Source organism: Amblyomma maculatum, chromosome 11, assembly GCF_055883805.1.
Source record: "Amblyomma maculatum isolate TAMU_Amacu chromosome 11, ASM5588380v1, whole genome shotgun sequence".
Lineage (NCBI taxonomy): Eukaryota > Metazoa > Arthropoda > Arachnida > Ixodida > Ixodidae > Amblyomma > Amblyomma maculatum.
In genome coordinates this window covers 66,460,548-66,483,141 of record NC_139354.1, presented here as the reverse complement: position 1 = coordinate 66,483,141, position 22,594 = coordinate 66,460,548, and the positions used below count along the sequence as shown (strand labels likewise).

Below are 22,594 nucleotides of genomic sequence, written 5' to 3'. Positions count from 1 at the left end.
AACAAGCGGCGTAACGAGTGCGCGCCGTCACCGCCGAGTGGACCTATTGATCTCCAGTATGACATCGAAGAAGCAGCTCTCCTGTCCTGTATCATCGGCGGAGTTCCTTCAAATGAGCACTACAGTAGAACTATAGCCCCAAAAGACTTTGGCCTTATCGCTTAAGGGGCCTTAAGTGCTTTCTATTATGTGTTTTATTTACAACTGATTCGACTGCTCCGCATCACCCGCACAATAAAGCAGTTGCCTGTCTGTAACATTGGTTTCTCCTTTTGCCAATATCAACTAATTCTGACCTCTGTGTTGATAAAGGACGAGTAATGATGGTTCCATGCCAACACTGTGGCATAAAGCTGGTCACTAAGTGTTTTATTCTCCTATTCATGTTATTTTGTTTCATGAGAAAATAATGTGTTCTTGACCATGTTTTACTTTGTATTTATTGCAAATTATGTTTTGATTTATGTGATTGAACATGCCGTTAGATTCAATTGCAGTTGACGGCACATGTTCATCGGTCTTGAAAATCAATTTCATGTTCTTTTTTCAGCATTTGCAATGTTTCGAGTGTATTGGCATGGCTCCGAATAAAGGAATAAAGAGTAACTTTATTGCGATTTCTTTTTTATTTCTCCGCAGAGTAAACTCAAGAAACTGTCGAGCGCTTTCTCGAAGCTTGCGCCGCAAGCAGCCATTAGAAGGTGGCAGGTACGGGAAGGCAGAACTTCTCACGTTTATTCTGGCCAATTCTTCCAGGAGTTACTGGAAGTTGCCGAAATTGGCACACGCATCCATTCATACATTTAGCTCCGACGTGGTACCCGTTACACTGCAACATGTTACGAAAACACGAAGCCAATTTATTAGGTACTGTGCAAAAATGAGCTATTTTGTGCGAATCTCTATTTGCAGAAACAAAGAAAACTTCTTTTCACTCTATGTTTACGCTATCAACGGGAAATCACTTCAAGAGGGCTAAAGTTCAGCATATAGCGTTCTAGTGCATAGCTCACTCCACTCTCAGCGGTGCCTCCCAAAGCTCTTGATAAGGTCGCGGCGTCATTGGTCGCTCATATACCCCCCTCGACCTCCCGACCGCCCTTTCACCGGCCTTTCGAATTTACGCGCCTATACTGGCACGTGTGTACGCGTAAATGGAAAGTTGTCCTCGTTTTTTCTTAAAACAAACCAGTGTTGTTACGTAAGGGCATCTGAAGGAAAGAGTCATTATTTTGACGATACAAGCACGCCACAATGCAACTATTTTACCTATCATCCAGCGGCCTCCTTCTGATACATAGAACTCTAGCTTGGCTTTCCGCGCCTCTCAGCAAACAACCACAAGTATGGGGGACTCCTAAGCACCACCTTTAAAAGCATTACGTGGTAACATAAGCAACCACTCGACGTATAAAGCAGAGCTATCCTGGCCCTAGATCATGCCTGCGTGGCCTAGGTGTAGTGTGCTTGACTCTGTATCCACGAGGACTGAAATGCTGAATCTTATTCCATCTTTCACCTCACATGATCGTCCCGATGTGACAGCTGCTCATGACTTTCTGATACTATGTGGTTTCTTTAAGCCGCACAAATTATCTATGAATCTTTGCCATGTGAGCTGCCAGCGCCGTGCCCGTGATTGTTCGCACAGCGGCCGACCCCGCCGACGCCAGATTTTCTGAGTGAAGGGCCTTTAACGGTTATTACAAATGCGCAAATTATGACGATATGACAATATTTGAAAATATTGAAAAATGCGTAAAATCTAGCTATATTAGGATGCGATATCTATTTAAAATCAAAACATAGTTTCTGTGTTTGTGTGTTTTGTTTGTGTGTGCGTAATTTTTTTTCCTCGATTGTGCTTTGTTTCTGAATTTGTAATAATTTATTTCCTCTAAAAAATGCAACACTGGCTCTAAAACTGCAACACAAGCACTGCGTGCTTAGATTGACCAGCATACCTTTATGTGTAGTTCTGTTTGGAAATAAAAGTTGATTGATTGATTGATTGATTGAACCATGGTTTTTCAATCACTCGCCACACTAGCCATAACAATAAATTAGCCTAATATAAAATATTAAGCGTAATACGAATTACTATCTCAACTAAGCGAGAGACAAAGATTGTTGATGGATTCAATTGAGCGCAGCCTGAGCAGTGCAAGCAGTGCAGTGCAAGCTTAAGCAGTCCCAGCCTCTAGTATGTGCTCACATGGCAAATTAGGTTCGAATTTTTTTAGAAACATTTAAAAAGTTGTATTTTAATTAGCCACTCAAAAACACTTTCCTACAAAGAAAATCACGCAGCGGAACTTATTTTTGTTTCTGCGGCCACAAGGATTTTGCATATCTGCGCTAAAACTATTTCGCATGCGAGCGTTTGAACAATACAGCTACAGGCTACGTTACAAAGTGACTCAAACTCAAAAAATGTTTTTCATGTATGCCGCAACAGGCCATGAATTCGCCGGCGCAAATATACAGCATTGAAAGCTTTTCCTACGTGAAGACATGCTCGCGCTATAAAAAAAGCAATGGAAATGCGCGAGTGTTGGCAAGTGAAGAATCTACAGTTTTTGTCAAAGGTTTCGATCTAAGGAGCCTGCTTCTGAGCCGCACTTTGTGGCTCATAATGCATACCCAGTGTTTCAAATCTTGAAAACGACCTACAGGAAAGTTAAAGTAGCGCAACTACATAACTTAGGAGCAGCTCCTTTGGGCTCTAAACGTTCGGCAAATATTGCACATGAACACCAGTGGCTCAATAAATGCTGAAGTAAAACCTAAATTTTTTCTGGTTTGTACATTTTAATACAAAATGAAGAAATTGAATATTTACTCTTTCACTGCAGTCCCTGGGGATAGTGGCAATGACAGGCCAGTGAGCTCTGAAACGTTATTGGCAAAAATTAGGAAACAGCCCCCTTAAAAGGTCGCACATGTTATGTCCACTGCGGGAAATTCAGGTAAAGGGTTGGACGTGAATAAATCTTGCGGATGCAGAAATGCACTTTTGTTCCTTTTGAAGCTTCGTTACAACCCGGAGAAAACTAACGAAAATGTGTAAAATTGTATTAACGGACTACTAAAGCTATTTCTATTAGGAAATAAATTTTGTTCGCAATTTTGAAAATTTCTAAATCTACATAGGAGAGCTTCACTAACATACGGGCATGTATAAATCGAAATATGTAATCTTCTAACAGACATCTCTTTGTTTCTCGCGAATCGCAATACCGCAGTATGCTTACTGCTGGTTTGATCGCACAGATACTGTATTCGAAAATACGCAGTCCCGTAGTCTCATGTAGCTGACATGACAGTTACATGGCAGTAAAGTCCCATTTCGTAAACCCTCAATTCGCACAGTTTATTTTTCAGTAGTGCACTCAACACCCACTAACCTGAAACCTGGATTTGCACCGCCGCGGTGGTGCAGTGGTGAGACGCTTGACGGCGGTGCTCAAGGATGTGGGATCGAATTCCGGCCGTGGCAGCCACTTTTCAATGAAGGCGAAAAGCAAGGTGCTTGTGTGTTGTGCGATGTCTGTCAGTGCACGTTAAAGAACTCCAGGGGTTTGAAATTTCCAGATACCTCCAGTTCAGTGTCTCTCGTAGCTCGAATCGCTTTGGAACGATAAACATCTGACTCAAAACAAACCAAACTCGGGTTCTTCATCATCATCATCATCATCATCATCATCATCATCATCACCACCAGCCTGATTATACACACTGCAGGGTGAAGGCCTCTCCCATATTTCTCCACTTAACCCGGTTCTGTGCTAGCTGCATCCACTTGACCCCTGCGAACTTCTTAATCTCATCCGCCCACCTAACGTTCTGCCGCCCCCTGCTACGCTTTCCATCCCTTGGAATCCAGTTTGTTACCCTCAGCGACCATCGGTTATCCTCTCTTCGCACTACATGTCCTGCCCATGTCCGTTTCTTCTTCTTAATTTCCACTAGAATGTCGGTAACTTGAGTTTTTTCTCTGACCCACTCTGCACGCTTTCTATCTCTTAATGTTACCCCTACCATTTTTCGTTCCATAGCCCTCTGGGTTGTCCTCAACTTAAGTAGAACTCTCTTGGTTAGCCTCCACGTTTCAGCCCCATTTGGCTGAAACCCCCCCAATCTCGGGTTATGTGCCCTGAAAATTGCAACCCCTCTGACTCTCTTCGACGCCACCACGAAGCCGTAGCATACATTTTGCCTCTACTCAACCCCTGCCCCGTTCCATCGAATAATGGATACCATGCTCTCTCGCCTGAAGTGGCAGTCATGCCTTCTATAACTCGAAGACGTTGTGATTATCTCCTACATGTTTGGTGAGCATCTGAAATGTATGCGCTGTTTTCGAGGCAATGTCACTTCGCGTTCAGTGACGGAGTTTCTTGCCCACATTGTCAGCATTGGAGCCGTTGTGCAGGACCCTGAAAGATTATCGCCACAGCTCCATTCTTCGAGCAGACAAATAAACAGTACCTGCATTGTTTTCTCGGCTTCTGTTGGTGTTATTGGCGGTTTCTTCAAAACTTCTGCAAGTTGGTTAGGCCCATGACCAGACTGGCGACAGACGCCGAACCTTTCTTTTGAAACTACGACCAGGAAGAGCCTTCCTGGAAGTCCCGTCTCTAGTGCATGCCTATACTTGGTCTCTTCGACGAGGACGCCGACACAGAACAGTTGACAGATGGCAGTAGCGTATGCCTCAGCGCGCTCCTTTTACAGTGACGGGATGGCATACAAAGCTGAGGTGGTTTAGGATAGTCACACTATGTCCCAGTGCGAAGTCAATTATTGCGCCCCGGAAACTCGGTGCCGCCTTCTTCGAAGACATCGAGTGAACCACTCCATCTTTCCCTCGACTCCTCAGGCGCGTGCTGTCGCCATTTGGTGTGCGAGGCGGTGGGCTCCGCAAGAAGAACTACGGCCCAACGGAAACTGTCTATCTGCATGAAGTACCCACAGCATTCATAACGAAGTTATTCGTGCGTGCCTTGAAGTCCTTTCTTCCAACCACGTATAGTTTTCCCGTATGTTGGCGTGGATGTGCAAAACGTTTTTCTAGCCAAGGCTAGCTGTAGTTTTTCACCTCTACATTCGGTCCTGTCTAGAGAGCCAGAGGGGGAAAATGCCGCCCATAAACCAGCCGGGCTCACGCAGCCTACCGATACCCCGCAACTCCAATTGTAACATGTTTGCATGTACTTAGTCAGACTTTTTCCGGTGTCCCGAATAGATAAATTAGTATATTGTGGTTTCCGTTGACCATGTGAGCCTCCATTGTGCGATTACATTTATTCCCGTGGTACCCTAGTCGAAGATGAGCATTTACTCCTTTACAACATTGCGCTTCGTCACGGTACCTCCACAGCCGTGTTAATTGATACGGAAACCTCGTTTACATCTACGCTTATGAGCCTAGTACTTATACACGATGGCATCAGTCATACGTAATTCATTCATATCAAAGGTTTATATATCCCTACTTGCTCTGTGGACACCTGACACGCGCCCTAAGGAAGGGAGGAAGGTGGGTGTGAAAGTTTATATAGAGAAAGAAGTGCTGTAGTAGGGGACTGCATAGTATTTGCGACTACCTGGGGATCTTTCACGTGCCCATTGGCGCGACTCCGTATAGTCTCCATCGAAACGCAGCAGCCTGCGGTCGGGATCGCACCCAGGTACTCTGGTGCAGTAGTCTGGCATCTTAACCACTGCACCAGCACGGCAGGGATGGAAATCTACTTACGGAGCGGCTTAAAAAAGCCACTTTCTAATATGACATTGATCTATATACGATAACCATGGAAAAGTGGCCACAATACAGCCTTACATTATGTCCGCGTACAAACATGCACCTTACGAAAGACACGCTTCACTCTATTTCACTGGGTTCATGGTCGGAATGGCTTAACCATAAATGGATGTTGTGCTTCTTCCGGATCCTGCTCCCTCCTCTGTCGTGAGCGCTGACCATTTTTTCCTTCACATAGAAGTCGCTCGTCAACTTCGCCAGCGAATCAGGCATCAACAAAAATACGACGCTCAGCACTAAAACCTCCACCATAGAAGGTACTGTGGATGTCGGATGACAATATCTCTGTGTGAAACCCGATCCGTTGCAAGAGCGCTCTGAAAAGCTTCTACGCCGTCAATTTCGACCCTGGAGGCATTACGCCGCAGCGGGTGAACTAGGTGGTGCTCCTAAGAATACCTGTTCGCTCCTCTAGACAGCCGAAGTCCGTAGTAGTCCCTGTCGCTAGAATAATGCCGTATTACACCGGTTAAAACCTTTCTTGATTCCGCGTCTACACCCAAGACATTCGCGCCGTATAATTTACCCTGATTGCCCATTCTTTTTCTGCAATTGTGGCATCGAGTTGACGTCTCTTCAAAGAGAGGGCTGCAATGCCACACTGCGGACACTCTTCTGATGCCAGGGGAGTAGCCAGAGGATGTCCCCCCCCCCCCCCCCCCCACACACACACACATGTGAGCGCTGCATCTCCTCCTCTACATTACCCCCTCTCTATAACACCCTTTAACACCCCAGAAAAATATTTCTTGCAAGTCTACAGTCCGGCGCCACCATGCGGCCGAGGCTAGGGTACCTCGATGCAAGCGCGCCGCCGTCATCGAAGCACCCTAGCTGAACCATATATCTTGGAGCAAGACTGTTTTCTTCCTCAGTCGAATAAGCGCGGTGGTTTCGTGAGCTTCTTCCCATTAAGCACCGGTGCTGTTCTGATTCTTGCTACATTTACCACTGAAATATTTATAACCAAGCCCTCAGTCAGAACAGGTTTTTTTAAGACCCGACCCACCTCAATAACTGCCTGCAAATAATGTTGAACAACAAAACGCTTCACTTACTCGGTGATCACCACAATTACTGTAAGGAGGAGGAGGAGGCAAATCACCGCTTTCCTCATTTCACTTGGTCAAGCTCGTTTTTTACCGCAGAGATCTCGCTTTGAGAACGTGTGCGCGTCAGTTATCTTTTCTTTATGTTCGAGTATTTATACATATCAGAAGAAAAAGAAAGATTTTGTGCATGTATGATTTTTGAACCAATGTGCGCGGTGCATAAAGCAGTGGAGTCTGATGGCAGGCGGAATCCATTTACGTTAATTTTAACGCAAAAATGTGCAGAACAAATCAGTGCGCCGGAATATGACACTGCAGAGATTAGGCTGCGATATGTTTTTCTTTCATTTTGATGACACTTAATGGTTTACTGATTACTTACCGCCTGTGAATCGTCCTCCTGTTCGTCGAATGTGGTGAAAAATTCACTTAATCTATCGCAAAGTTCTATTCATCTACTCAGAAGTGATGAGTCGTTTTATATTTCGTTTGGAGGAAAGAGCTTTGGAAAAAGCAGGCATAATGCTTAGGTAATCAAGACTTGAGATTCCCATTATTACATTCCTTCTGCTATGACGCCATCATCTTGACTTCATTATTAAAAGCCAAATTGTCGACGTTGCAAAGCCCTGTTCAACTAGTGGATGTTTCTCTTCGAATATAAATGCGACATATAAAAGCATTATGAACCTAAAACAATTAGCTGACGTACCTCTGAGCAGCTTTGAGGACTAACGTTATACCAGCGAGGAGCGTATGTGCGAATTTTTAAATCGACAAGTATATGCTTGTGTCGAGTATCAAAAGGGTCTGATTGGCGGAGTAACCTTTATGAAGGCCGGTAGGGTCTTATTCATCATGTATGAAATTCACATCTGCAGGTTCATTAATCGTGTTCTTTAAGCTGCCGGTTACGGTATCTTCATACTCAATGGTGCGAAAAATATCAGGTATTTTTGAGCGCGCACATTCGACCCGTTTTGTCATCTTGCATACCCCGCAGCCTGCAGCAATCAGACGTATTTTATATTGACGATTGCACAAACGCAGGTTTCTCATAATTGGCGAAGTTGTCCGATGGCTGCTTGTTATTTAAGTCGACTAAGCTGAATTGACGACAGATCTAACGGCGACCTTAGCAGAACTTGAAGCAAGCTTAATATCCTGCGTTTCGACGCGAAGACGCCTCTTCGCCTGACACATAAATAAAGCAATCAGAATAAAGATCTAACCTAAATATTTGAGTGATGTTGAATGCATTTTCCTTTTAAAGGCTGACTATGAAACATTGAATTGATCGAAGGTCAGAAAATATTACATGGCTGATTATAGCTTACCGAAGGACGAATATCATGCACACCCACACTGAAAAGTTTGTGGAACAAAGCTTTAGTCAATGAAGAAAGTTTCTTCACAGCGGTTACACAAAGCCTCTGATAGATGTACACTGCCTACCTCTCATTGTGGGAATGAGACAAGACTAATGCAACATCAAGAAGTAACCTTTACGCGAAGCAGTCTAATTTTGGAAAATGCCGCCGCATGAACTGAAGCTGCAAGAGTATACATTTAGCTACCAGGGCCTCATGGAAGATGTTAGCTATATAAATATTCTGAAGATACACAAAATCTTGGAACGGATGCCTATGGTTTGCTGAACATGCTGCTGGGTTTGTGTGTGTGCGTGTGTGTGTGTGCGTGTGTGTGTGCGTGTTTGCCTGTGCGTGTGTGTGTGTTAGTGCGCGCGAGCGCGGGTATGTCGACTGCTTGTATCACAGCCAGTTTAGTAATAGTGCAAGACTGCGGACCGGATTGTGGAACCCTGACAGCCCTGGCAACGGCAACCACGGGGAAGGGTATTTACCAGCCGAGTGTCATAAATAGCCAGGTTAGAGTGCCGGCCTCAAAGCAAGCGAAGGCTGCTGATGGCGGGTTTGTTTGACCCAACGAAGAAAAAGGCTTCGTTGGTAATTCGGTTATCATGACGCGGGGTCTGCTAACAAATATTGTTTTCATGCGTCAAACGCCGACCGACAACATCAGCCATTACAGCAGGCAAGCCATAATTGTGCTGCTTGAGACTCGAATCCCGGCAAGGTTGGTAGACAGAGGGATGAACAAGCGAAGGAACCTCTTTGCTGCTAACGTTACGGCATTGAGCGATCTTAAAAATGAAAACTCTATCCAAAAGTTCACATCAACCAGCACGGTGCACCCGCTGCAGCCATCGCCAATGTGGACCTACAGCTGCAATGGGGCCGTCGATTTACGTCACAAGCTGGTTTTGTTCGCATAAACAGCAGCATAATATTGGCTCTCGAATGTGCTAGATTCGCGTTTTTTTCTTCGCATTTCGTGGTCTTTCTTTGGTGCTTGGCGAAAAAGGTACACGTGAAGTTTTAGTCGTCTCGAATAGAGGAATATGTGTTTCTGAAGGTGCCGTCCAACTTTGCATTTCAGATTTAAAGTCTAAACAGGTATTTATTAGTTTGAAAAAAAATCATAGTAAGATCATTAATTGCGCAGCAAAAAATTAGCCGCGGTTTAGCTTGTGGTTAAACCTGGACGTACGTGAAAACAGTCTGCATGGCTACGCTTAGGTTCGGCTTGAAAGTAGAGACATGGCTTTTGCACGCACTAATTTGCTCTATGGTTCCAGCTTTATTCATGCCATAAGGGAATCACTTCGCGTATGAGCACCCCTTGCCTCTCGTCGTTGATAATTCTCATTCGGGTGTGGAATACTTATAGTATATGACGTCGTCTCTACGTCGAACTCCGGGGCACTGCACCGTCACAATGTTCGAACGAACCTTCTGTCCTAAAAATTCGCTGTTGTCATTCACCTCTACGAACTACCGAGTTATCTGTCTTGTTCTTCTTTTACTTCTTATTTTTCTTCCTCTTCTTTTCCTTCTTCTTTTTCTTCATCGTCTTTCACTATGCCAAGGTGCCACGCCGACGGCTTGATAACGTACCGCAGTGTAGATTTCGCTACAAAAGGCCTATGGTGTGCTAGACGGTTAAGAAGCAGTATTCAACTGACTTCCTTCGCCTGCCTTAAATATTTAGTTTTTGAACTGTTGGGAAAATTTAACTCGAACTTTCGGTACATGCAATAGGCCCACTTATATATGTATATCCCGGGTGCTCTCCCAAATAATTCGGTAGCCTAGTATTGTATTTTAGTTAGTACACGACCTATTATAGAGAAAATTACTTGTTTAGTCATTACTAGAGCAGGAAACTACAAGTACGACACGGGAGACACCAATGGGAGCCGCAAACGGAAGCCATTACCCTTGTCGCGTCATGAACTCTGTCCGCTCAGTTTTTCAGTGTCATTATTTTGAACATTTAAACCGAAGTAATTATCTCACGGCGCCAACTGGAGGCCGCGAAACAAGTTTGTGCCAATTTTGAGCAGTTTTTGAGCTTATTGTATGAGGAAACTTTATCGGCTTTATTTCCAAATTACCATGCAAATGCACGCTTTACAACTCTACTTTTGCTTTAGTTTCAGGTGACATGGTGTCCTTACACTGCATGAAGTAGTTTTCGACAAAGCACATACATGTATTTTTGAAATGCAGTTTGTATCGCTAAGGATAACTTTGTGGGTTACTCCATAATCTAGGTTATTAGCTTTCCCGATGCTTCAGTGAATGTATTGAACATCCTATGTGCCTAAACATTCTTAATTAGCCGCACATCGTACAAAGTTACACAGACCTAATAAAATATCGTTATATGCGTTTTGACACGACGTCAGATAAACGAATGGAAGAATGGTATCCCATGCTGTGACCTTTCGAGATGGTGAGCTTCCAAGTTTCGGCACCTAAATCATCAGCATTCGAACTTCATTTTTGACAGTTTGATTTTGAGAAATGTCATGTTAAATGAGGACTCCAAAAATTTCGCCATCTAAATTTTAAATAAGGAAGAATAGTAAGGAAAAGCCATACATTATTTCTTTGAACAGTTTTCTCGTTTTCATCTTGAAGCATATCATGGCTTCTTTAGTGCATATGTGTACATGATAGAATGCTAGGTTTGATATATTTTTGGTTAGTTGCTTTGTTCAGTGAAGATTGAGTAAAGCTGCGAGAACTGCTGTAAATAAATATGCTTCAGCTCAAAGTGCGCAAAATAACAAGAACAATATTATCACAAACTGTGTGTGCTTGTGCGAAGCTCCCAAAGGCGACATTTTGAAATGTTCTCTCTGCACCTATATTGTCGACACTTTGGCCAGCGCACATAAAATGTTTTGAGAATTATTGCATTAAACGGTTCGTGCTTAGCGCATTAAGCGTACGATATCGCTATTTGTGCAATACTATTAAATAAGTTTAAGGGGAAAGTCTTAGGCTCACAGTGAAAGTCTTGCATTCGCAAGATGTTTTCGTGTAGTTCTGAGATGTGTCCGAGAGACGTTACAATAGGTTGTGACGTCGACCTAAGTTCTAGCAGAACCCCGCAATCGGGTCCGTCGTATATATAATTTCCCCTCACGGGTAGCTAGGCCTTCATTCTCTCATGTCAAGGAGAGGAGCCCTGAGATGCCGATATTGCCGGCGACGAAGCCAACGAAAGGAAAGAAGTTATAGCAAATAGACGAATACGCAAGATACAGGTTAAAGGGAAGATATATAGGCAGAAGAGGTAGAAAGGAAGATGGAGGACAGCCTTTCGCCGTTAGGCTATTAAGAAAAGCTGAGTGCAATCTTGTATTTTGTTTTCGCAAAACTTTTCGCTCACTGCGTTAATTTCTGAAAGCTCTAAACACTTTCCCTGCAAGCGTATTATTAGAGTTTCAGTACTACGTACGTAAGCATACGTAGAATCCTTGCGTACGTAGGCGGCCTGCGTGCTTACGGCGCACGCGTCATACGCAGCTCGAGTCTTGCGTATTGCATACACCTAGTGTCCGTACGCAGATATGCCGACCTCTGCGTTGGTTTTTTAAAACGTCTGCATCTTGCTCTCGTTGGAAATGAGAAAGCGGGAGACAGGTTTGGCTACGGCCGCAGGCTAAACACCAAATATAAGAGCTGTTTGCCTCGTTTAATAGGAATACGCGACGCTCAGATCATTAAATCATTTTTTTTTTCAGTCCAACAGTTGCTTCTTCGCGTTCAATTTTGCACAGAGGCTGTATTAATTGTTAATTTCCGTTTTAGACAAACGAGAGAGGGCATCAGCGGCAGTGTTTGTGGCGCCTTACACATAGCGAATGTCGGTAGTAAACTCCGAGATGTAAGCGAGTTGGCAGAGTTCGCGTGAGACATACTTCGAGAAGTTGGCCCGGAATACAGCACGTGAAACTGGCATCTTTTTACAAAATGCTGAAAGTGCTGTATCGCAGAGTAAATGGCCAGGAGCTCTCGGCCAAAGACGCTCAAGTGGGTCTCAGCAGGAAGCAGCTTCCGAGAGTAAAAATGCAATGGTCTCTACTCGGAGTTAATGTATTGCTGTAAGACGGCTCTGACGGCCACGCTGGAGGCATCCACCATCAATCTCGTAGGCTCGTTGCTGCGCGGATGGACTATAAGCACGGCCTTTTCGACTGCTTGTTTTGTGGCAGTAAAGGCGTCCAGGGCTTCTGGTTACCAAGAAATGGCACAGGACGGGCCAGGGTTGACCGCATGAGATGAGGGAGCAGGCGAAGCAGCTCTGCACAGTTTGGGATGAAGCCCCTTGAAAAATTTACCAGCGGCAAGAATTGCCGTAAGTGGCGCAGTGTTGTACGATGGGGATAATTCTTGATGGCCTGGACGTTGGAGGCGACAGGGCGGATACCTCCCGAGGATATGTGATAACCCAAGAACCCGAGCTCAGAGGCAACAAAAACACACCTGGAGGCGTTCACAACCAGGCTGTACTGCTGTTCCTTTGATCTTCAGGCGTCGGGCTGGCGATGAGGACATCATCCATGCGTAGACAGGCGGCAGGCCCCCCGTGACCTCAGCCATGAACCGCTAGAAGGTTTGGGCCAAATTGCGTGGTCCAAAAGGCAACCGCACGTATTCAAACAAACAAAAGGGCGTCGTAATGGCGGTCTTATGTATGTCAGTGGGTTCGATAGCAATTTGGGGATACGCCTTCCCCTGGTCAACTTTGCTAAAATGGTGCCGCTGGCGAGGCGCGACGTAAAGTCTTGGATGTGGGGTAGCGAATAGCTGTCGCGGAAATTCTTAGCATTCAATGTCGGATATTCGCCACAGGGAAGCCAGTCACCGGGATACCGCTTGAGCACTAGATGCAGCGGAGACACCCACGCGCTGGATGACGGGCGTATAATGCCGAGCTGCAGCATGTGGTTGAACTCCCGTTTGGCGATAGCGAGACGGTCTCCAAAGAGACGGCGGGGTCGAGCAGCTCCAGGTTGACCTCGGGTGGCGATGTGGTGTGTCACTATATGTTTCGGCACCTGAGTGATGTTGCATGGCTTGGCCAGCTCCGGGAAATCCGCCAGCACTTTTTCGAACCTGAAGGAAGGTATCAGCGTGCGGATGCCCATAGAAGCCAGGTCCGAAATGGAGAGATGAGTCCGGTGGTCAGTAAGGTGACGACGCCGCACGCTGACGTCGAAGTCGAAGTATGAGAGGAAGTCCAAGCCTATGATCAGGTGAGACCACGTCCTCGATGACGAATACCCATGGATAAGTGCGGCGAAGTCAGTCCATACGTGGCTATAGACCAGGCGTTGGCAGCACGGTGCGACTGCCCTGACGACTTGGATCCATCAGCCTTAATCGGTGGATTAACGCTGATTTCCGTGCCCGTTTCTATAAGCCCGAGGGCTGGGAATCCGAGCTTAACGTGTGCGCGAAAGAGTGCGATGATCGAGACCAGGTGGCCGGGTCTCCTAGGGTAGGCTGTGGAGTGCGGCGATCACGCCGGCAACCTCATTGAGACGGGTCCCCAGGCACGCAATCATCGGGTCTGTAAGCGGCAAAACAGCAGTGACGGATGGTGAGGTCGCCTCATTAATGTTATTGGCGAGCTCAGCCAGCCAGTCGAGGATGACGTCAACCAGCCGCCACAAGGGCGATGCGGATAGGCTGGGGAAGGCGTTGGAGCAAATTGTATCGAAGTAACGCTGAGTGGTAGGCGGTATCGCTCTTACCGAGAAGCTGACGCATCTGGCGCAGAAGCTGGGAAGGGCGGCGATCGCCAAGGTCTTACTCGGTACGGAGCTGCTGAAGGCAGGAACGCTCCGACCGCATAACTCTCCCAGCACCTTGGTTTTCAGGTGCTGGTATAGTGTATCACCCTTGGGGGCGGAAAGAACCTCTGAGAGCTTGCCGGCAACGTAGGGAGGAAGACTCGAGGCGACATAGTAGTATCGCGTCGTCTCCGAGCTGATGCGGGCAAGGCAAAATTGCGCCTCTATTGGAACCAAACTTGCGAGTTCTGGGACCAGAAAGGTGGGAGAAGTTTTAATTTTCTTCGCCGACGGCGAGCAATATCCGGGTTCCCGACGCCCCCCAAGAGGGCGCTACAAGATTATTGCAGTAATTAGGCGCGTTGAAAATTCTTCGTAGGCGATCTAGAACCCACAAGACAAGCGGCCGACGGGAGGAGTAACGGCTTTCCCCTCGTACATAAAGATGCAGGTACTAACGTTCAAAATTAACACTATAGTGTAAAAGGCCCCATTGTGCAGAAATTCTCATTGGCCTGCGGCGTGTGCGACGTAATGAGACAAGATGATATGGCAGGCGCTACCAACTCGGTCTTCTCGATTGAGGTGGGACTTCGAGATAGGAATCGAACTGTCAAAGGACTCTTGGGCAGGATTAAGACAAGCTATTCCTATGCCGCGTCTGCACACCCGTACAATTAAGTTAAGGAGAAGCTTTCTAAGCATCTAGATCGGAAGGTATTTGCATAATTGGGCAGCCTTCCATCGCATGGTAGGCTGAAATGAATAAATGTTGTCAATGCATATGTGAAAGATAATAAATGCACAAATTAAGGTGTTAGGTATTAATCAAATAGTAACCTGCATGAATGCGAACAAGGATTCATAAGGCGACCCGCTGCGAAGAAACCATTAAGGATTCATAACCTTAAGGGTGAGGCCTAATGGTCCCTTAATTGTTTTTTTTTTTCTGCTGTTTGATCAGTAACTTTCAGTTAGAAACTGAATTCTTTATTAGGCGTCTCTCATAGCCTCAGTCGCTTTGGGACGTTAAACCCCCAAAACGAAAACAATTCTTTATTATTTTGCCATGAGTATTCTAAATAACAAATATTCTCCATAAATTTATTAGTTCCATATGAGTTGGGTTCGTTCACATGTAATAGTCTTGCAGTTATTACAGCCTCAGCTCAGTCTATTAGATGGCAGATAGGATGTACAGTTGCCCTTAGTTGTCAAGTTAGTCTCGCTGATACACAAAGAAATATGAAACGAGCTATGCTCATAGTAAATTCAAAGACAGGACATAAGATACCGATTTTACAGTACGTGCCGCTCGGAATGCGGTGCACGGTCCGCAGTCAAATCACCGATTTTCTTTTTACTCTGACAAAAGAAAGGATGATTCACGGGGCTCCAGGAAATCTTATCAGGAAGACCTACGGCAGCAGTGCTCGATTATCTGTGTTATCACATTTACAACCAGACTGGCGCACATTGTCTTGGAGGGCTGAGCTTTGGCTTGGCGGGTATTAATAAAGAGGCGTGAACGTTTAATTTCCGCTACATAATAATTTTGCACCTATATACAAATAGCGCTGACGCTAACAAAATTCGCAGCTGGGCTGAGAGCGCTTTGAACGAGATGCGCACTGCTCACTTTCTGCGCGTGCAGCAGCTGGACACCTAGGTGAAAAGCTTTTCTAAAGGCTAGTGCACCTTCTGTGAGTTGTCTGCAGTTGTGCTACTGTAGGTTATCTCATAAGGAGACTCAATCCGAGCATTCAGTTCAGTTTGCCTACGGGATTCATCGTCTCACATCAGCTGAACAGGTAAAAATGAATATTCTGTTGGCGACTTTGTTAGCGCTGTTTTCTCAGGCCCAATTATCAAAGGCTCGGATTCTGGCTAGTGGAGAGGTAGGCCACGTTTCACTCATGAATGAGGCGATGTGGTTTGAAGCTCTGAACAAAAGTGCGTGAATGCGAAGTTACCCATTCCCTTCTCTTGTATCTTCACATCAATGCCAAAGACCAAGGAGAACAGTCATCTCAATGTCAGCCTCAACGGGCAAGGTAAGCCAAAACATTAGTTGCGTGGTATCGTTTGATGTCATTGCTGTTAAAGTTAATTAAACGTTCAAGACCAATTGTAGACATTATAGATGCTAACGGCTCCCTTTCACGGAGTAATGAAACGCAAATAATCTAATAGACCGGCCGCTGACTGGTGAAAGGCGAAAAAATGCAGAAACAAATTTCTAGCAGCACTTTTAGTAGTAATAGCAGAAATTGAAATTGCTGCTATAGTGCATGTATTATTTCCGATGAGGCTTACAATAACAAAAGTGGTTTTCATTGGCTTACCTGTGTTCAAACTTTTGCAGGTGTTCCAACAAGTGGAACCTTTCCATATGCACCTTTAGCCACATGCATTTCCTCTTAGAACAAAAAAAAATCAAAGGTTTCCCAGCGTCCGGATTGCCTCCATCTCAATCACTTAATCTCGAAATACACTATCCTTCCCCAGTACATCTTAGCTTCATTCGGAATCGTTAGCTCTCATGTACAACCTTTGTTAAAAATATACAACAGCTCAGTTTTCGGCAGAGAAGGTTACTCATTTTTCATCGTCCACATTCTGGATCTTTAGAATTTAGGCATGACTGTCGTCCTCATGGTTCCTAAGCTCGGGAATTCTATCGCTGCTAGTGAATCCTACTACATAGTCAAGTGCTTGTTCATTAGGCTTTATGCTTTTAGAGAGGTTGTATATAACACGGACATGCGTACGGCATCGATTATTGGTAACTGGTGTGCAGTGGCAAGTTAGTGTTAAACAGTGTACGGTTGCTCGCGGGGGGCATACGACACGCGAAGAAACCATTAAAGTGAAACTGGTCCTGTTCTGATGCACGCAGACTGCGGTGAGGCCCTGGCGGCTCGATTCACCGACTTCGCTGCCCCGGATAATGTTGTGGTGGCACAGAACCCATGGGTGGTAAGCTCATGTACATATATTTGGAGTTTGAGAGAAAGCAATGAAAGTTGCTAGGAGGCTCAATTAACCCCACATGCTTTCTTATTTTCGGGGGTGAAAGTAGTTTTGATGATCCTCTTCTGGCCTTCTGGTATTCGCTGAGAGGTAAAAGTAAACTGGCTGCATGCAAGTTTCTAAAGTCAGGAGTGAAGAGACAACAGTTGCCATGGACGTAGCTGCAGAACTCTGAGAAGGGTTATTATAAACACTCCATTGCTTGTTAGGCATTGTTGGAATATTTTCCTCCCTCATCATGCTAGGCTCCGCGCCACCGGTTGTGCCTTTCTGATAAACTTGACACACAACATTGAAACAATAAGGGGAAGAGGGACACTTAGGTTTCGTCGTTAAGCGTATATAAAGCAGTGCCAAACACTTTTATTTGACGGCTTTCTTACGGTTTGTATTTCGCTTGCATTCACTTTGCTACTGGCAAATTGAATGTATATTAATTTATGCTCAACTATCTCCACATACTCTTCAGCTGAGTCTAAAGCTGCCACATTATATGAAATACTATCTGAAATAGATATGAAGCTCTGCTTCAAACACGCACTACGTATGTATAAATACAGATCGATGGGTCCGGCAAGGTTGCATTCATATTTCACCTCCTCAGGTCAAAGGCGATGACTGAGATGGTGGCGCCTGCCAATAAGGCAATGCCTTATATGGCCTTATTACATCACGCAGCGAAGCGACCAGTCAGCGCAAAGCTATGTACCTTGCCAGTAACCAATTTCCAGAAGCATGCCCGTGACTTCAATACTAACGCCTGAATGTTTTGGGAATGAATCGTTGTACGCTTTCCTGTGAAAAGGGAACTTAAAAAAATTGAGGGTCATTAGTACGCCAAGCATTATAAGTCTAATGTGTGTTGGCGTGCAATTAAATATACTAGACATGTTTGTATCTTCGTTCCGTTTTTCTGAATCCTATGTTTTTATTCCCGCGTTTTTTTGTTTTTTACAATTAACCAAGAATAACTCGCCTACATGCGATATTTACCGAGTCTTTCGGCAGCTACTTGAAGGAGAGATAAGCGTAATGTACGCACTCATCTAAAACGCTGGTCATCAAAAGAACCATGGCTAAGACAACGCCGATGAAGTAAAACGAATTCTAAGCGCTCATGAACATCGAAGGTGTTGCAAGAATTGCCGTTTCGTAGCAGCATTTCGTAAAACCACTAAAAGGGTAAAAAAAAATATAGTTCCCCTCAAAGGGTTATCATATATAATGGCCAAAATGTACCTAAAGGAAACTCTTGAAGCAATGGCATGAAACACTTCGTAACACCATTGATTAGAGAACTTCCCTTGAGATGAATCTATAACTATATCTTCGCGTCATCACCATATATATATATATATATATATATATATATATATATATATATATATATATATATATATATATATATATATATATATATATATATATATATATAGCCTGCAGGCATGTGAGGATCGCTGACTGTCACACAAAGCAACAGATAAAGAAATGCACAATTTGGTCTAAAATTTGTCCGCGAAAAGACGCAATTTCACCTAACTATATACCGTTGCTAGGCACAGGCTGGAAGGAGGTTTAGCTATAAACCCATTTCAAGCCAGCTAATGTGAGCCACTGGTATTGTTCAAGCGTCCATGCAGCACAAAGCATAGGCCTCAACATTGCTACTGTGTTGGCAATTTTCGGCCCTACATAGGATCACTGCATTGCCAACGAGTACCAATACCATGCCTATGGTTTGCGCTATAAATGTGCTTGCAGTCGATTTTCTGATATTAACAAGCTGACAACCAGCCATCATCAAGATGGATTTTCATTTCCTGGAGCAAAATACCATCCAAGAAGTCCTTAACTGAGCAACTAAACACAGATCAATGGCGAGATTATGGAAGAAATCTGTTCTAATTCTTCTAAAATCTACGCACCCTATTGCCCATTTGCACGGGTTGTTAGCCTGGAACTGTTTAAAAAAACAATAAAAAAAAAACAAAGCCAGACAGAAAGGCTCAGTACACTGAAGGTATATACCAAAGAGCTGGGTAAAGGACCGGAATCAGCAGACCAGGAAATAAAAATCAGCAATTTTTGAATTAGCCATAATTCTCACGCTCGCAAGCTCTAGTTAACACGCCTAATATCGTTTACAGTGCCGAGAAAATGGCTCATATGCACACATATCTTGTCAGCAGAAAAAAAGCTTTGGATTCTAAAGTCATAAAGGCTTTAGAACACTGTGAAACGTCAATGAGCATCCACTGCCATTTAAACACATGGCCTACTTGTTTTGATGTGTTTTAGTGCATTTTATATAAGCCCCACAGTGCTCGCGTAACTTAGTTTGTTTGGAATAAAATTGGGATAGCAAAGAAAAACGATCGCACGGGAATATGCACAGAGAACTGGAGACACGCCTGACATCACTGTTAAGTTCAAAAGTACCACGAGACAAGCTAAGAAAGGAAAATAGTAAAAACAAAACTACTAACCGTCAATGAACACTTGTCCAGAGTAATATCGTCACTGCTCTTATAACGATGGAATTAGCATTAAAGACAAAATATAGATTGAGACCGAAATTCAGGAGTTGCGGCTTGCCGCTTTTTACAAAAGCAGAGCAAAAAGAATCTGGGGATGTTGCGAAGAAGATGAATATGGCACGAATAAGGTTAAGCTCAGTGGACTCGTGTAAGTTATTGAAGACAAGCAGTAACCTGAAGAAAGTAATATAAGCTTTGAGGGTTCTTGGTTAGTCACATGAAACTTCTGTTATGCACAACTCTAATATCATCATGTGGTCGGCAGTGGTGACCAACACACACACCTCAAAAGAAAATCATATTTATCCCTGACGAAAAACTTGAGTGCTGTGAAGCGGTACGATAGTGCTATTGGTGAAGATGCTGATACGGATGCCCTACTGTCATTACTGGGCTAGGAAGCTGGTTTATAAATGCCTAATAAGATCGCAATATCAGTACTATTTGGAGGTCATGCAAAATAATTTTCTGTACCAAACCATTGCGATTCCTGGTGTAGCTTTTGATACTCGCCGCCATAGAGCACATCATTGCATTTGAAGATCTATGATTAACGTTAGATGACCTGAGAATCAATGGCATCAAGTCCAATTTCTGGCACAGGTCTGCGCATAGTGTTGGTTCTGAGTTACGAGTGGTTTAGGGACATACATTTTGATACTAGATAAGAGTTGAAGTCGACAAGGAGATGAATTTGAAACAGGAGGAACTTTTTTTTTGGAATTTGGATTTCTGTATCGATACATAGAAATAAAGAGAAATAGTAACGCGAGCAAGACAAACGGATGTAAATACAGGCGCTGTAAAAAAATAAAGGTAAATCCTGAGAGCATCAAGGAGCCCGACTTCTTCACCAAACTTCGCCGGTGTCTTGTAAACTTCAAAACGAATGTCTTGTTCATTCTCCTGCCACATGGCTACACCTAACCGCCGAACAGGAAGGCATCGAAACTCAAGGCTACTTGAACACGGACAAAATGCAAAAGATGTCAACTCGGATGAGCTAAGCAAACGCTCCAGCACACTTGCTGGAGTGTACAACAGCCTTTGAAAAAAAAAAAAGCTATTCTGTGCAAGTGCCGTGAGACCTCCACATGAGGGAAAGTTTCACAACCCATTTCAAACTCCTTTGACAAGTCCTGTCAGGGTAAGTTTTGAAGCACCCATGAATATGTTGAATATTCGAAGGAAGTTGCTGCAGCAACGAGATAATCGTGCTACGGTTGCCTGAGTTGCTGGTTGCTGTTACGTTTCCTTATATAATACTGGAACTGATGGTTATATATATGACAGTTTAAGTGAATAAACAGCGTTGTTATTGTCAATTGTATAGAACCGAATTATTCGGTTTGTGCAATACCTCTGAGGGACTACTGTTCTGCAATAGGTAGTAGATATGCCATGCGGGATAGTTTCTGTCGATGCTTTGTATAATGTACATATTGTTTGGCTATATTAAAAGGCCGCAGAAAGAGAGCGGCAGTATAAGGCGACTGATAAACATGTTTTGTTAACGAGTGCCCTGGAGTAATTCCCCATAGTATAGTTCCCTGGAACAAAGCCTGCTATTTGTTAATGTTGTTTAAAACCAGCTTTTATTGAAATTCGTGGGAAGATAGGGTGGTGTCTGGTGATGAACTTTGCAACCTTTCTTGATACCACCCACGTCACTTGTGTCAAGCTGCCATTTGCGGCAGCCATGACGGCTGGGACGTCAAGAACACACTTTCGGTAGCTGAGAAAGTCGCCTGCTCATGCCTTATGTGGACACCCGAGGCGTTCGCGAGTGAAGTAAATGCATGCTTTAGCGCGCATTGTTCCGGCAGTATCGCACTGCAAAAAAGATGAACTATTCGGAAACAGGTCGTTATCGCCCGCCAACTTGTTCTCTGACAGTTGAGCAAAATGTTTCATATCGCGGAAACTAGTTGCTCATTGGCATGTCCTTATTTTGTCAGGCGGAACCGCTCGCTTCGATAGAACTCGCCCGAATTTCCGCGTTATACGCGGGTCTTCGAAATATTAATTAGTAGAAGAGGCGCTGCTTTAGTGTCATCTTGCTTTGACAATGAAGGATCGCACGTAAATGCTCGCGGGAATCGTATTGATGAAGCATCGCTTTCGTGCAGCTTTCTGAGCGTCGTTTTCTTGCGTCCAGATCTGCTGATTGTGGAGAAAATCCGCAAATTTTAGCAAGAGAAAATGACAATAGAGTATAGTTTTGGCTACAGTGACATAAAATCGATGCTTGCTTACATCGCAAAAGCCGCGTAGAATCACCTCGAAGCGCTGCTGGGACCTGGTTGGCTGTGCGATACAGCAAGCGCTGTCGGCCAAACTTGTGGCGAGTAAATATGACCGGTTGTTGATGACCGCCACGCGCAAGTCTTATCGAGCTGAGTTTATTATGACATGGGCTTCCCTGCAATGTTATTACGAAAGATGAACTTTTGTTACAAAGGTGAGGCCAATGACCCGTTTCGAATGGCCCCCCGCGGGAGGCGCCGGGAGGCGCAGGGAGGCGTGGGCATATGTTTCTGCTGCCCAAGTATAAGAGCTAGGCAGTCCTTATCATTTGCTTTTCTGATGCGAACATCTACTGTAGCAAACCAAGCAGTTCTTCACTGTTTTAGTGAATAAAAAATGCGATCGAGTATACTTTTGTATATAGTGAGTTATAATCGATAATTTATTAACTCGGAGCACTCGCGTAACATATTAGCGAAGCGCCGGTATAATGCCTAAAAGCGCAGGTCTAACCGGGTCCGCCGGGCATGCAGGAGGCAGGGATAGTCATTGGGCTGTTTATGCCAGCTTAAGGAGTCATCGTGCGCACGTGTGGATAAATCAGCTCATAGCCAATTATCCGATTACCGCTGCCGAATATTTCCATCGATGGCTGCCGAGCCACTCGCCCTGCTTTGCGCATCCGCTGCTTCAGTTCGGTTTCATGTCGGAAAGAAGCTGACGC

At 44.5% G+C, this 22,594-nt stretch overlaps 1 protein-coding gene and 1 long non-coding RNA gene across 6 annotated transcripts in view; one reads left to right on the top strand and one right to left on the bottom strand.

The window, feature by feature from the left end:
* Positions 1–607: 607 nt before the first annotated feature.
* LOC146174015 (uncharacterized) lies at positions 608–7,043 on the bottom strand. Its single transcript, XR_014701699.1, has 3 exons — positions 6,886–7,043; positions 2,843–2,891; positions 608–829 (listed from the first exon to the last, which is right to left on the bottom strand). It is a non-coding gene; the product is annotated as an uncharacterized LOC146174015 (long non-coding RNA).
* Positions 7,044–10,640: 3,597 nt separating this feature from the next.
* The window catches only part of LOC146174014 (vitamin K-dependent protein C-like), a 34,213-nt gene continuing 22,259 nt past the window's right edge, over positions 10,641–22,594 (top strand). For 2 of the 5 annotated variants that reach the window (XM_084583295.1, XM_084583293.1), the window contains exons 1-3: positions 10,641–10,698; positions 16,065–16,107; positions 16,953–17,032. In XM_084583295.1, the coding sequence (XP_084439421.1) occupies positions 16,087–16,107; positions 16,953–17,032 (101 nt within the window). In that variant the 5' untranslated portion in view covers positions 10,641–10,698; positions 16,065–16,086. Of the gene's footprint in view, positions 10,699–13,920; positions 14,316–16,064; positions 16,108–16,952; positions 17,033–22,594 lie in introns of those variants that run through there. The other 3 variants (XM_084583292.1, XM_084583294.1, XM_084583291.1) reach the window with 3 other exon arrangements.